General features: G+C 43.1%; 1 protein-coding gene across 2 annotated transcripts in view; it reads left to right on the forward strand.

The window, feature by feature from the left end:
* PBK (PDZ binding kinase) overlaps positions 1–16,183 on the forward strand; it is a 180,372-nt gene that overhangs the window by 38,130 nt on the left and 126,059 nt on the right. For both annotated transcript variants that reach the window (XM_085613123.1, XM_085613124.1), the window contains exons 2-3: positions 10,640–10,711; positions 14,864–14,935. In XM_085613123.1, coding sequence (XP_085469249.1) covers positions 10,657–10,711; positions 14,864–14,935 — 127 coding nt within the window. In that variant the 5' untranslated portion in view covers positions 10,640–10,656. The remainder of the gene's footprint in view (positions 1–10,639; positions 10,712–14,863; positions 14,936–16,183) is intronic.

Below are 16,183 nucleotides of genomic sequence, written 5' to 3' on the forward strand. Positions count from 1 at the left end.
TGATTATGCCAAGGTTAATACTATAGTAGGATTTGAATACTAGCAATTCCCTTATTTGCCACCTTTCCGCAGATCTACATACTGGGGCTAGAGCTAGCGGTAAGCAACAGCTCCCCATGATAGGAATGCCCTTTTGATCTTTGCAAACCTACTAGCTTCTTCTATGGATTTACATCAGCTCGTCTCTAATATTTTACAATACAGAGAGAGGTTAGAAATGTACTCCTGACAAGGGCAGAAGTAAAACTTTCCAGGGGTGGGGGGAAAAAGTGGTTGGTGGGAAAGTGAACTTGTTACTGTTCAACAGATTTTAGCATGAGCAAATCTACACATGCATATTTGCTTGGGATAAAATGCAGTTCACATATTTTCTAGGGGTACGATTTCCTGACCTACCCCTGTAAATTCTTGCAAATTTATGAAAGCTGTAAATCTGCACTAATGCAAAGACATATACCATGGCTGCACTTTTGTGACTTTCTTTAAGAATTGGGCTCCTATTTAAGTCTGGCATTAAACTAACACGTCGGCAAGCAAAGTAGTTTTGTTCAGTGCCAGAAACTACTATGGCAATGTGTGATTTTTGAGACCAAAAATATTTTTGCTTTCGCCAATGTTTGTTATAATGATGAGGGCCGGCAGCTCCCACAACAATTAAGTTGTACAAAAATCATGTCATAACAAGACCAGCATTGACAAAACCAAAAGGCAGACCACCAATTTCATACCTATTGGCGTTGCCAATGCTTGTTTGTCATGTTTTATATAATTTTGTTGAAACTGGTTACACTGATTTTTTTTTTTATTATGAGTATTTTTGGGAAATACTAGCATACTTCAAAACATTTTACCAAATGATGCTTCAAAGAAATGGCACCTAAAATGTCACAGTAGTTTCGCCAAAGGTTCTGTTTCTAGTTGCATTTTTTTTAATGAAGATTTTATTTTGAATGCAAAGGATCATCAATCTTTCTTTCAAGCTTTTGCATATATTTGTATCTAATCAGAGAGCATCCTGGAAGCGTTATACGTAGCTACATATTGTTAAACTTTGCAAATGTGTGTACACATTTCTATACTGGAACCACTGTCAGTAATGCAGTTTGAACTCACATTTCCTTAGAGTGCTCGCCCGATTAATAAAGGCTTTCTATTAATGAACCTTAAATACAGGTTCGGACAGCATTAACAGATGGACACAAATATTACCTTAACTGCAGACAATGAACTTCCCTGATACATAATGTGGTACTGTAATCTGGCAGCCAAAGGGTTTGTGCTGCAGGGACAAAATAAACATGAAAACTTGCTGTCCTTTACTCCAAACAATATGTCCTTAATTGTGAAAAGCATATTTTAAAGTCAATATGCATTTAATGGTGATAGGAATTTTATTACATGAAATCCCACAGAGCTCCATGGTAGGCAGGCGTTTTGATGTTGGTTACCCCCTTCTGACAAGCCATGAGTATAAAATGTTTGTATTTTGAGAATCCTCGTTAAGCCCTATTAGGAGAGATATTTGGCTTTGCCAACTGTAATTTTGTATGCTGTGTGATTTTATGAATGGTTGCCTTGTGGGGGAAGCGGAGGGCAGGAGGCCCCAGTTGGCTATGGTAAAAAGTCTATGACAGCATCTGCAGGCCTGTTTAGTGAAAAACTGCAGGGATGCATTGCTAACATTGCCAAAGGGAGGACGAGACAATAAACAGAAAAGTAATCTATAGCTTTCCAGGATCACCCCTGGGTTTCATACTGGTTTCCACCATAAACTGGAAGTAGGTTGAGAATTAGGAGCACAAAAAATAGTAAAAATGGGCTACCTCTCTAAAAAATGTCTACACTGTGGTAAAAAAAAAATGTTTTTATTCAGCTCTGCATGTTTATGAAAGCTGGGAAGATGGTGACTTTAGCACAGCAAACAGTTTGTTGATGCCGTTTTTAGGAGAAAAAAAGACATTTTATCCAGAGCACTTTATTCGATTTTTTTTTTTCTCCAATAAAACTCAAAATGTAGCTATATTTTGCTTATTTTCTACAGGGAATCCACAAACCCTGCGTACCTCTAGACTCCCCGAATGTTGGTGGAAAAGGATGCAAATTTGGCATGGATACCTTACTTTGGAAAGAGTTATGGAGCCCTAAGCGTAAACTACCCCTAAGAGCCATAAAAGGGCTCTACAATGTGGGGGAAAGGCCCAGTAGTTTAGGGGTTAAAGCCATCAGCCTGTAAGGGTGTATTGCACAGGGGTATAACCTGTGCACACTTATGTTTTTATTGACTCTCCTAGTTTGCTGCACTAGACCAGGATTTTGGTGTTGGTTGTCCTGTCTGACAAACTCTTGGGGTAGAAGTTTTACACTGCGAGATTTCCTGCTATGGCCATTTGGAAGGGGGTGTTTACTGCTTTGCCAGCTGTAATTCTGTACATATTTTTACTTTTATGACTGTATGCAAATGGTTGCCTTGTAATAGCCTTATGTTCAGTACAATATGCATGCCTGAAATTATTATGCTGTCAAGCCAATGATGCCATGTGTCAGATGTCATTGGTCTGATCTTATTGATAAAAGTTATAGGCCTAAGTTATTTATTGCAAAAGGCATTTGTTAAAGTCAGTGGACCTTTAAGGGTGGATTGTTATACTATGGCAAATTCTGTACACAGATACTTTGTTACATGTATTCTCACAGATTGCTGTGGGAGGAGAAGGTATTGGTTTCCCCTCTGAAAAACTTTCCCAGTATAACATTTGCATTGCAAGAACCCTTGGCAGGCCCACTTAAAAGGGGTCGATGATTATGATGACACCAATAATAAACATAACCTGTGTATTTGTAAAGCGCACATTCACCCGGAGGTATCTTGGCGCTGAATAACAATTGTTTCTTGTTACCCAACTCAATGGTACTCATTTTATCGACCTCAGATGGATGAAAGGCTGAGTGGACCCGCCGGGATTTGAACCTGTGACCATGAGGTTGAACACAGGCCCCTGCAGTGGAGGCATTAGTCCACTGAGCCACCAGACCCAGCTATAAAGGCTACAGGCATGATTGGTTAACTGGAAAAAGTTACGTCCGATTCCTTATGTCTGTTTGTATGAGAACTATCACGTATGCATGAGGGCTGATGTTCTCCAGTATTGGGGTGTCTTTCATAGATTCACATGCTTGAATATTCCCCGTCGTCGGAGTGGGAGTCCCACGGTAAATAATATAGCAATATATACAGCCATAATATATATATATATATATATATATATATATATATACATATACATAAGTAATCATATAAAAACAGAGATATAAGTAAGTGATAACATCAAGAATGTCCCTATATGAAATCTCCATAGAGATACATGGAAAGAAAAAAAAGACATTCGTAGTCTATCTCTGTCATTATGTTAGTCCAAACTACGGCCAATCAGGCGCCAGCTCCTCTCTAGAACCTTCTCCTCCGAGCTCCTCACCTCAGATTTTCTACCGCACGTCGTGTGACAGGGAGTCTCCCTGAGCTCTGCTCAGTTTTTGTCAGTCAGAATGTCTTCAAGTAAGAAATCTTTGTTTAGACCATGTTCTTCGTGTGGAAAGCTGCGTTTATTTTCTGAGGACCCACACAGTAAGTGTATTTACTGTTTGTACCCAGATCATGAAGTGGCAAAATGTAAATTTTGTAGAACTTTTTCTACAAAGACTTTAAAGGACAGAGAAGGCCGTCTCTTAATATGGCTACAGAGACTGAAGGATCAAGATGACCCAGTGTCTGATATGGAAAGTCTTCTTTCTGGCCGTTCTCAGTCAGCCTCTAAGCGCAGTAGTGTGCAGGAGTTACCATCTCCTTTCCTCAAGAAAAAGAAACTGTCTTTAACTCTGACAGCTGCCACTTCTGCGGTCTCACCTACTGTTTTGTCGCCTTCGGGACATAGTTCTCAGGCTGTAGAGGCGTCTATTTCCCAGTCCTCAGGAAAAAGACTGTCCGCCTCGTCGACGATGCTGCCGACGACGAGATCTGCTGTATCTGGCTCGGTGACTCTGACGACGACATCGGCTGCTTCGTCGTCGACGAGTGTTCTGTCGACGTTATCCTCGTCGACGGTGACCATCAGTACTTCAAGGGCGGTGACTTCTATTTTGCCCATTACATCGTCGTCGACGAAGAAGGTAAAGGTACCGTCGACGCAACCCGTGTCGTCGACGAACACATCGTCGATCTCGTCGGCGTCCACTTCGTCGACGAAGAAGAAGAAGATCCCGTCGACGGTGGCTTCGACGGCGGCTTCGTCGACTAAAGCCTCGTCGGCGACTGCTCCGTCGACGGCGGCTCCGTCGACGTCGATTTCGTTGGCACAGATTCCGCCGACGATTATTCCGTCGACCAGCGGTCCATTATCAACAGTTCCGTCGACGAGGCCTTCGCTGAAGACGTCCACAGTGCATACCATGCAGCAGTCGACGGCAGGTTCTTTCATAAAGATAAAGGTGAACAGGATATCGTCTGCCCAAAGGTCAAGGAGGGAACAGCTACCTCATGCAACTTCAGCGTCGCTTTCATCATTCACTGGGGTTCCTTTGACACCATTACCAACTGGTGCTAGCCTCGATAGGCAGGAAGAGATTATTCCTGTAGGGGATGCGCAGCCTCCCTCCCCTTTATTATGCTACAGATTCTGATCAGGAGTCCGAGGGTTTACCGGAGTCCTTTGGAACGGCGCAAAGCCCATCCGACTTGATAATTAAATGCCAGGATGACAGCAGTGAGGGTGAAGACCCAGTTTACATACAGCAGGTGCCTGCGAAACATGCAACGGCAACTCTTCCATTGTCGCTCATAACTAATCTCCAACGCATGTTGGACGACTACAATCAACGCTTTCCTCTATCTCCACAGCGTTCTGAGGTCCCGTTAACTCCTGTGGTTCCAACAAATATACCACCGATACCAAATGTAAATCCTTTACCTCTGCTACCGTCTGCACCACCAAGGCAGGTCCCAGAGAGATTGTTGCCTCACTATGAGCCTCCGCAGGAAGTCCCTCAAGAAACAGAAGAGGGTGAAATCCCAGATGATAGTGGGGATGTGGATAACGATGACGATGATATGGCGGAGTGGGACAATTACCAAGCACAAACTCCATCCCCCTCTCAGATAGTAACAGGGGATTCACCTCCAGTGGACATAGCGAACTTTCACCAACTAATGGAGAGGGCGGCGCAACGTTTTAAACTGTCAACGGAGCGCAGAGAGGAAGATTGTTTCCTGTATGATTTTAAGAGTCAACCTTTTAAACAGACTCATGCTATTCCTATTGTGGAATTTATTTGGGAAGAAGGCAAGAAGTTGATGCAAACACCGAATACCTTGCCGGCACAGGTGCCTCGATTAGAGAAGAAATATAAGGCACCAATAGGAACCCCAGCATGCCTCACGGGACAGGCTAAACCTGAGTCAGTCGTTACGCAGGCAGCGCAACGTAAGGCAAAAAATCCGGCGTCGACTGTCACCGCACCACCGGATCGTGACGGACGTCGAATGGATGCCATAGGGCATAAGTTCTCTTCAATGGCCTCTACTGTGGTTAGAGCAGCTAATGCCTTGGCCATTTTGGGTCGCTATGACCGACAAGGGTGGGCTGATATTTCAGATGTGCTGCAAGAGTTGCCGGAGCCATCTAAGGCAGAAGAAATGAAGTTGCTTCAAGAGGGAGAAGCAGCATCGGCGGAGATAATTGATTGTGCAGTAGACATCGCCTGCACGGGGTTCCGTCAGCTTGCCGGAGCGGCTGTTCTGCGCAGGCAAGGATGGTTAAGATCAACATCCTTTCGTCAGGAGGTACAGTCCATGATCCTTAACATGGCTTACGACGGCGAGGCGTTATTTGGAAGTCACGTTGATGAGGCACTCCAGTCCATAAAGAAGGATACTGAAACAGCTAGATCCTTAGGAAACCTACAATTTCAAAGGCAAAATTTTCGTGGTGCACGCGGACGCGGCACCTCCTCCAATTTTCGAAGGGGTAGTAATCAATACAGACCCTATAATCAAGAATCCAACCGATATTCGAATGGCCAGCAACAGCAATCTTCACGACAGCAGGCCTCCAAGTCGTATAGAGGGAAATCCTCATACAGAGGAAACGCATCTAAAAGACAGTGACTCTTTCCGGACATGCAGGGTTGGAGGTCGAATCTCTGTTCTTTTCTCAATGGTCCTCCATCACAAGGGACCGTTGGGTTTTGGACATTGTGAAAAAAGGACACGCCTTAGAATTCACCAAATTCCTTCCTTCCACACCACCCTCCGGGCCACCACCTGCTCACATGAAAACTTTTGCATCAAGTTCGACTTCTAAAGCAGAAGGGAGCTGTAGAATTGGTGCCAGTATCTCAAAGGGGAAAGGGTTTTTATTCCCGATTCTTTCTGATCACAAAGAAGAACGGAGAGTGGAGGCCCATCCTCGATCTAAGGGCACTAAACAAATACCTAAAGAGCCAATCCTTTCGTATGATGACGCTAGTAGACATCTTGCGTCTACTCTCGCAGGAAGATTTCATGGCAACTATAGATCTCCAGGATGCCTATTTTCATATTCCTATATTACAAAGGCATCGCAAGTTCCTGCGCTTTCGAGTGGGTCAACCCGATTACCAATTCAAAGTGTTACCGTTTGGTCTGCGCTCGGCCCCTCGTGTGTTCACGAAGGTGCTAGCTCCAGTAATAGCGTTTCTGCGACTCCAGGGAGTGCAAATTTTTCCATATCTGGACGATTTTCTCCTGAAATCTCAGTCAAGCACTCGCCTAAGACAACACATACTTCTATGCCAGAACGTTTTTCGCTCATTAGGTCTGTCCATAAATGCAGCGAAATCCCAACCTCATCCTGCTCAGCAAAGGGATTTTCTGGGAGCAACTCTGGAAACGGTATCAGCAAGAGCGTTTCTTTCCCAAGAGCGTCTGCAAAAGATTCTACGGCTGGTGGCTTTGATCAAGTCAAAAGAGTCAGTTTCTGTGAGATTGTTAAAATCGTTTCTGGGGATGGCGTCATCCTCCATTGCCTTAGTTCCCCATTGCAGGCTGAGAACACGTCCTATTCAGGAAGCACTGGATGTTCAGTGGCGTCAAGTAACGGGTTCTTTCCACGACATGGTACGTGTCACAGATCAAATGAGGTCAGCACTCGCATGGTGGACAAATCCAGCCAACTTGACAGAAGGCACGTCTTTTCTGTTGGTGCCGCCGGACTGGACAATCACGACAGACGCCACATTAGAGGGATGGGGTGCACATTTGGAGGATCTCTCGGTAAAAGGGAGATGGTCAACACACCAAAGAACTTGGCACATCAACAGGTTGGAGTTGATGGCGATTTATCTCGCTCTAAAGTCCTTTCTGCCCTTGATCCAAGGAGAGTCCGTGCTAATAGACCGACAACACAACCTGTATGCACTATGTGAACAAACAGGGCGGAACAAAATCCCAAAGTCTGTCCAGGTTAGCTCAAAGAATTTGGGACTGGTCTCTCAGTCATCAAATCATGATTACAGCAGTACACCTGCCAGGAGTATCCAATGTCCTAGCGGATTCCCTGAGCAGGTCCTCCTCGTCGACCCACGAGTGGGAATTACACCAACCCACTCTAGAGAGGATATTCAAACTATGGGGTCGTCCGCAACTGGATCTCTTTGCTACGCCGCAGAACCGGAAATGCCGGAATTATGCAAGCTGGCATCCCCACAAGGAGTCGCTGGGGAATGCCCTTTTGATAAACTGGTGCAATCTATTTGCGTACGCCTTTCCTCCAATTCCCCTCATATCTCGGGTCCTTTGGAAGATGAAGAGACAGCCTTGCCACCTGATTCTAATAGCCCCACGCTGGCCCCGACAAGCGTGGTTCTCAGAACTGCTCCTGATGTCCCAATGTCAACCAATCCTCCTGCAACATCGGACAGATCTGCTCACAATGAGCGAAGGGAGAATTTGCCATCCGAATCCCTCCTCACTGAGCTTATCGGCCTGGAACCTGAACACCATGAGTTCGCCCATCTAGACATCCCGCAGGATTGTAGGGATATTTTGGCCCAAGCAAGAGCACCCTCTACAATCAGGACGTACAAGTTCAAATGGAAAAGATTCTGCCACTGGTGCGCTTCTAACGGAGTCCACCCGATACACTCCACGGCGCATCAATTACTACCTTTCTTCTTGCACCTAGCTAATTCTGGACTGTCTTATGCAACCCTACGGGTTTTCCTAGCAGCAACTTCCCGTTTCCGGCAGGATGGATCAAATTCCCTTTGTTCCTCAAAAATAATCCGTACATTTTTTAAAGGTTTGTTTCGGAAATTCCCACCAATTCGGCGCCCTCCTCCGTTGTGGCATCTTAACGTTGTGTTGGCGCAATTGATGAGACCTCTGTTCGAGCCCATTCACAAGGCCGATTTAAAATATCTAACTTGGAAGGTCGCACTACTTCTGGCATTAACGTCTTCACGTCGTGTTAGTGACATTCATGCTTTTACCGTCAAACCTCTGTTCCTGCAGTTCAAACCGGATGCTGTAGTGTTACGCACCAATCCATCATTCCTACCCAAGGTGCCTACTGATTTTCATATTAATGAACCAGTAATATTAAAGACCTTCTTTGCCAATCCTCAGACACCTGCAGAGCAAAGATTGCACTCTTTGGACGTGAAGCGATGCCTAAAATTCTACATCAGTAGGACAAGTTCGTTTCGAAAATCCGATCAACTTTTTATAGCATATGGACGTTGTCATAAAGGACGTCAGGTTAATAAGCCGACGATTGCACGCTGGATTTCGGCAGCTATTGTTTTCTGCCACCAAAAGGCAAACAAACCCCTACAGTCTTCAGTGAGAGCGCACTCCACTAGGGCAGTATCATCATCTACTGCCTTATTTGCTGGAGTACCTTTGCAACACATCTGCAGAGCAGCTACGTGGTCGACCAGACACACGTTTACTAAGCACTACTGCTTGGCAACGTTAAGCGAAGAGGACGCTGCAGTAGGACAGGCAGTGCTACGCAATCTTTTTAAATAAGGTGAGCCTTTTCCTCCCGCCTCCATATTGTTTCCGTTTATAATTGACATATGATGCATTTATAATATTACAGTTATTCAGTACTGTCATATGCATAAGAAGATTGATTGTCATTACAATTTCGAAGCTGTGTGATCATGATTGTCATTACAATTTCGAAGCTGTGTGATCATGGAAACAATGATGATTGTTACTGCTAGCTATTCTATATTCAAGCATGTGAATCTATGAAAGACACCCCAATACTGGAGAAGAACAATTGTTACTTACCTGTAAACAGGTGGTTCTCCAGTATTGTTGTCTTTCATAGATTCACATGCGACCCTCCCTCCTCCCTTCAGAGGCTCTCTTCTCCTCATACACTCTAAAGGTCACTTTGGTGCTACGAAAATCTGAGGTGAGGAGCTCTGAGGAGAAGGTTCTAGAGAGGAGCTGGCGCCTGATTGGCCGTAGTTTGGACTAACATAATGACAGACTACGAATGTCTTTTTTCTCTTTCCATGTATCTCTATGGAGATTTCATATAGGGACATTCTTGATGTTATCACTTACTTATATCTCTGTTTTTATATGATTACTTATGTATATGTATATATATATATATATATTATGGCTGTATATATTGCTATATTATTTACCGTGGGACTCCCACTCCGACGACGGGGAATATTCAAGCATGTGAATCTATGAAAGACACCAATACTGGAGAACCACCTGTTTACAGGTAAGTAACAATTGTTCATCTACTTGTTGTGATAAACAAATGTTGAAATAAAAATATAGGCCCCTAGGCGCGGATTGTTACACTGTGCTAAAACATGTAGACAAGAATTGTTACATGAAATCTGGTACATTATTGTAGTCTGCATGGGTTTTAGTTTTTGTTCATTCTGACAAGCCCTGGAGGTAGTAAATTAGCATTTGAAAATCTAAGATGGGCCTACCGGGAAGGTTGTTTTGCGAACTATAATTAAAATGTGTTTGTAAGCTTATGCGTAGCATTTAGCGGTGTGTGTGTGTGTACTAAATACATTTTTAGATTTTGTGTGACAACTTTAGCTGACTGCCAGGCTCTTGTAATAAAAAGACTCATAAACATATATGTTCAGCAGTCATTGGTTTCTTTGAGCCTTTTAATAGAATGAAGAGTTTCAAAGCTATGCATTTTTGGTGCCTGGGTGTTTACCACAGAATGCGCATTCTCTTTGTGACAAGTCGAAAATGAATGTTAATCACAGATGTTACTTTTGGGGCCAGTGAGATTAGAGTTCAGTTCTTTTGATGACTTAAAGCCATCGTATGTGGTAGTGTTACTAGACTGTAGCTGTGCAGTGTCCTAAAAGATCAAAAACTCAACTGTCCATGCCAGAATTTGAACATATGGCCTCCAGGTTACCCACATCTGGGATACTGATGCTCAACCTGCTGAGCTATGTGGCTCGTGAAATTACATCTCGGTAAAAGTAAGGTTCTGGGTAGGAGACTTGAATTTTTTTGTATATAAAATCCTGTGAAAATCTATATTTTTAATATAAGGTTTATCTCTGTTGGCCTATTTAGTTATTTTTTCTTTTACAGATCTTCTCTAGATTGCCATGGACGGCTCAACGCACTTTAAAACTCCGCCTGAAGATTCTGGCAAAAGTCCTGGTGAGTGGATTATCTGATGCATGTGAGATGCACCTATTATCTAGCTCTCTCCTTTTCTCAACTTTATGGATACCCTGTTACTGATTGTCTTGCATGGACTCTGCTTCTTAGGCTGATAATAGAATGATTTTCTGTGATGGTTCCACACATATAATGTGAAGGTAAAATGGTTTGGAAGGTGCCATGGGGGATGTGGCAATCCTAGTCAAAAATCATCTGTTTTCCTTTCGGTGTCTATATATAGAAATAAAACCCAAGGCACGATTCCCATTAAATTCACAAAATTTACCGTCATCTCCAAAAAATAAAACTGGTCAACAACTTACTGATGTCATCACAGATCAGCTGATGTCGGCCTCAAATGGGATATATTCTGGAACCTTTATATTACACTGTTGTAGGGTGGGGGCCAATCACTAGTCAGTCTCGTTACTGTCCTAATTCTTTCTAAGTTATGACCTTGCACAGCTATGCTGAGTTGCCCACTAAAAAGCATTCACGTTGTATCACTTTATCCCGAAGGAGGGATCGCTTAAGATAGAACATCATACTTCAGGGAAGTTACTTGTGTTGAAATGTCCCTCACCATTGCGACATAAGGAGAATTAAAGCTTCCGCCTGCGTGAAAGATGCCATTCCAACCTCTTTTCTCAAAATGCGTAGGTCCACAAGTATTCTGGAGTAACAGTCAACAGCTTCCTAGCTTAACGATTATCTGATTACTTAAATAAGCGAGACCACTCCATTACTGAAGAAACCAGGTTCAAACACAGAGGACCTGAATAACTTTCACACAGTCTCAAACCTCATACTTCTTTCTTAAATACTTGAAAGTTGTTGTGTAGGGACCCCATTTAAACTGTTTATTATTAAGAAGTGCCTACTAGACAACTTTAAGTCAATTTTTAGGACAACCTACAGAATGGGAAACTGCTATACTTCAGACAAGCAGTTATTAACACCTTTTGGGTGATGGGAACTCCTGCCTTCTTATTCACCCACCCCACAGGTGTTCTCTGCAATTGAGAGCACACATGCCAACGCCTTTAAAAAAACTTAGGAAGAATGGGTAGTAAGGGCACAGTTCTCAGGTGGATCAACTCTTAACTAGAAAACAGATGCAAATGAGTAACAAGCAAAGCCAATAGGTCCTACTTGGCAAGGTGGTGCAGTGGTTAAAGTTGTATTTATTTTTATTGCTAGCATATCAGAAAATATTAATTAGAAGTCTTTGCAGGGCATTATGGGGCACTCCTTCAACAGGGCAGTAAATAATAAATAGGCGATTCCTGCTGCGTATTTGTTCACTTATAGTTCCTTTAAAAAAATTTTTTATTAGTTTTCGTCCGGGGGGGGGGGGGGGGGGGGGGGCATTGTCCCAGTCCCACATGGGAATGGGCCAATATTTGAAAGTGGATGCCCAACCGGGCACCCACAACATGGGAATAGTTGGGGCCATGGGGGGAGCCGCCAGGGCTGTGTGGCCACTGCCGGCTTCCCACCCAGCACCCTTCCTGGGTGGCGGCAGGAGCCAGCTGGTTTGCTTTGCTCCAGCTTCTATTTCTGCACCCACCGGGCTGGAGTAAAGTTGTGTCTCTGCCTGGGAAAGTGTAAACTGGGGATTAAAGTTGTCTCTGGGACCTTAAAGATGTTCAGGGGTCCGGATGTGCCTTCCCCAAATAAACAAATGTGCCCGGTGATGGGGCTCCTGGGGCATTACAAACGCTTGGGAGAGAGGGCAGCACGCCCCCTCCTCATAACAAAAGAAATGGCTTCACGAATAAGGTTACTGGGGCCCCTGAAGGTTCAGAGAGGAAGGCCTGAAGCCCCTACCCGTAAAAAATAAATCTTTTTACCCCCCTGGTCTCACCCTGGACTGATTATTTCTAAAAGGGTGGGAGCAAGCTTTTTTTAAATGTTATTTTTTGTTAACTGTGCTGCAGTGCCCTTCAAAAAATTATTTTTGGCTCTGGGGAGTGGGAGCGATACCTCTGGTACCCACCCCCATCTGGGCTGGGGGCCGGATGTTCCTACCCTGCCTCCCTTTATGGTTTGTTTTTTTGGGTGGTGGCTACAGGGGGCAAAAATGGCTGCCACCAAATCTTTGTTGCTGTGGTTGCAGCCAGTCAGATCTTTACATTGCATTTACATCGGTTGGCTCTGCAGATCCTCTACGGTGTGATATATACATACATATGATATATACATACACCTTAATTTCTCAAAAACTACAGTACGAATTTACACCAAATCACAAAACGCTCGCTTTCTGGACCAAGATCTAGCTTTCTGCCAAATTTGGTGTAATTCCGTTCATCCATTTTGGCTGTAGCTGTGTCTAATTTTCCTATGGGGAAAATCATTTTGCGACCCCCCCCCCACTTTTTCTCGGCTCAGCGTGACAATGGCCCTGAAACTTTCCAGGAAGGACCTGAGGTGGATGATACTTTTTTTGGGGGGGGGGACATTTCGTGAAGATTTGTCTAATGGCGCCAAAGTTGTTAACAAACCAAAAAAGTCATGTACTATGGAAACATTGTCCTAACTCTGTGTGTGTTTTTTTTGAAGATTTGATTTTAATTTTGCGTGCTCCTTTGCAAACATATTACTTCAACGCGTTTCGGTTCTCACACGCTCCTTGGTCACTGACGTCGACCATGTCGTATATTCTTCCATTTAACAATACATGTGGTAAATATAATAGAAGGACAAAACACATAGGTGTTTTTGCAGTCGCCATTTTGTAGTGGCCCACTAAAAGTATATCATTGCTGTGTATTTCACTTAGTCTCATTAATTCAATATTTCCTTTAACAAAACATATAAATAATTAGATATAATTCATTATTATACAGTATAATTGTCGGTATCTGTGTCCCATTGATTTCATTTTTAAGATCACTTTTGAATCCGATTTAACTAATTGTCATTCTTTATGCATGGGGGCCATGTTTCAACATGTTAATAAACCACATCTTCACTGTGCATTCTGTCCAAGTGGGCTTTAGTAAATTGCCAAAATACTTTACTTGTATTTTTCTCTAGCCCTTATCAGGATTTAAAATGTATATTCTATGATGTATATTTCTTTCATATTTGTGATTTTATTATCAAAAACAATTTATAAACTTGAAATTTTCATCAGATCAGCATGTTGCTACGAATCTTCATTAGAAGTAGTCTCTATATTTTGGCCATTGCACGTTTTCTCATCCTGCTACAACTAGTGGCTTGTCCTCATGTGAACAAACAAATAAACATATACATTGTTAAAAACGTATGTTCATAAAAACAATTTCCGTCTTCAGAACTAGCAGCTTAATTCATTTGATTTCATTAACAGTTCCCCTTTCAGAGGTGGACAAATAGCTCCTCATCAATATTCAGTCCCAGTGGTTCCTTGCAGTCCAATTCTAGAATGTAAGGTGACTAGTCTCTTCAGCTCTTCCTCTATGTCCCCCTCTCTTGCTTTCTTCGGCACACTATTTATCACACTGTACTGTAATAGCTTGTGGTCCCCTCCATGTGCTTTATGAAAATGTCTTACCATTGGCTATGAACTGTCAAAGTTTTTTCCAAATATAGAACCGGCAGTAGTGGTTTTCATCGACCGCACATCTAAAGTCATGAGCAAAAATGTGTTAGAGGATGTGGCATGATATGCAAAAAAACAATGGTTTGGAATGTTAACCTGAGCGCTTGCCAGTGGTTAGACTTAGTGCAAGCATTCCTCCAATCACCTTTTGTGTTTGTTGCCTTTGACATTCAGCCCAGCAATCACTAGAGCACCAGACCTCATATTATAGTAATCAAGTCCAAAGTCCTCATCTGCTCTGTCTGCATCTTTATCAGGTACACCTGGCACAGTTGGTCCGACGTATGTTTGATTACAAAAAAAAATCTCTCTCCCTTATGCAGGTGTAAATTGATATTTTGCTTTCTCCCAATGGGTATTAAAAAAGGGCCCGAGGAAAGTCTGCAAAATCTGCTGTAAGAAGATGAAAACAAAGGCATGTGGAATGCTTTGTCCTATGGACTTTTACCAATCGTGTCCCTGATCCTTTCATTTTCAGAAGTCCATCTAGCAGATTCTAGCCATGGAGTTTGAACTTTGATTTCTTGATTTGAGTTGATATTTTGTTCTTTTCATAGGTTTGATGTCCATCTCCGTGGATAGTGCAAATAGTTTTCGTACACCTCAACGAGATCGCTGTAACAAATCTGGTGAGTAGATTGACATAAGTGAATGTGAAATTCGAAAGGTTCCCTCATGCATTGTATATTTTCTGCCTGAACACACCTTCTTATTGCCATGTAGTTAGTAGCTTTAGCATCTGTTCTTCTGTGGAGAGTTATATTCTGTTGGAATATATGTGTGATCTTTTCTGTTTTTTGAGCAAGTGTGGCTATGTCCACCCAGACGCCAGAAATGCATAGCTTTGAGTGCATTGTTTGGGGCAGTTCTCCAAGCTATTTCGGTAAATGTAGTCTTTTTTTCTCATTAATTCACTTTACTTTGCAGATATCTATTGGTTTTGTTGAATGAAGGGAAGTAAAGACGGCCTGTTCAAGAGGTTTACAGAATTGTCTAATACACAGTAACTTCTCCATTATCGGCTTTAAAACAGAAAAGCTTATCCTAGGAGGTCATCTCTAATTACTTTTTCCATGGAACTGGAAACTGTAATTATTCAGAATATGGTCCGGTGCATCATGGCCTGCTCAAATACAGTTTCATTGGCTGGCTGACTGAGTGGCTGATCAGTATTGAGTTGACTTCCAGATCCTGTGTATAGCCGTGCCTAATACCACGCATCAGGGGTTAGACTAATGCATTTTAGTGCTGGTGTCCGCATCACCGCTCTAAAATGTAATAGAGCGACGCTGATTTTAATAAACTACTTGCAGCCCACTGACTAAATGGAACTCTGTTCGCATGAATTGAACTTTATGGCGAGCCTTAGTGCGCCACATGTCACTCACAGTGCTTTATTCTCTTACACAAAAACAATATCCAGACCCCGCAGTCAGTCCATTTCCTCCGTCCCCACGCAGATCTGGGGGTGGAGCCTTGCCTGTTGTAGTTTTTTCGGCCACGCTGCCTGCCACATGATCATTCAAGGTTTGATTGGCCTTAAAGGCACTAACACAGAAGGGCTGGAGCAGCATTTCCTTGCTGCGCAGCGCCTGCCACCAACCAGTGGCCTGACACCTTTTGTCCACCATGCCCCTCGTGAGTCTCGGGATTGTCTAAAATCAACCAATACAATAGTGTTGCACGTGTAGAGTCTGACAGTGACTGCTGTAACCAGCGAAATAGAATTGTTGGTATAAAAAAGGTAACTAACTCATAATATGTCAATATTGTTCACCAGCTGTTTTAAATTATTCTCCGGTCATGGCCATTACAACCTCAAGGCTCCTACCACACTGTGATGGAACAAATGCCCCCTAAATGGGAATAATCATGCT

The sequence above is a fragment of the Triturus cristatus genome, chromosome 6, assembly GCF_964204655.1.
Source record: "Triturus cristatus chromosome 6, aTriCri1.1, whole genome shotgun sequence".
NCBI classification, from domain to species: domain Eukaryota; kingdom Metazoa; phylum Chordata; class Amphibia; order Caudata; family Salamandridae; genus Triturus; species Triturus cristatus.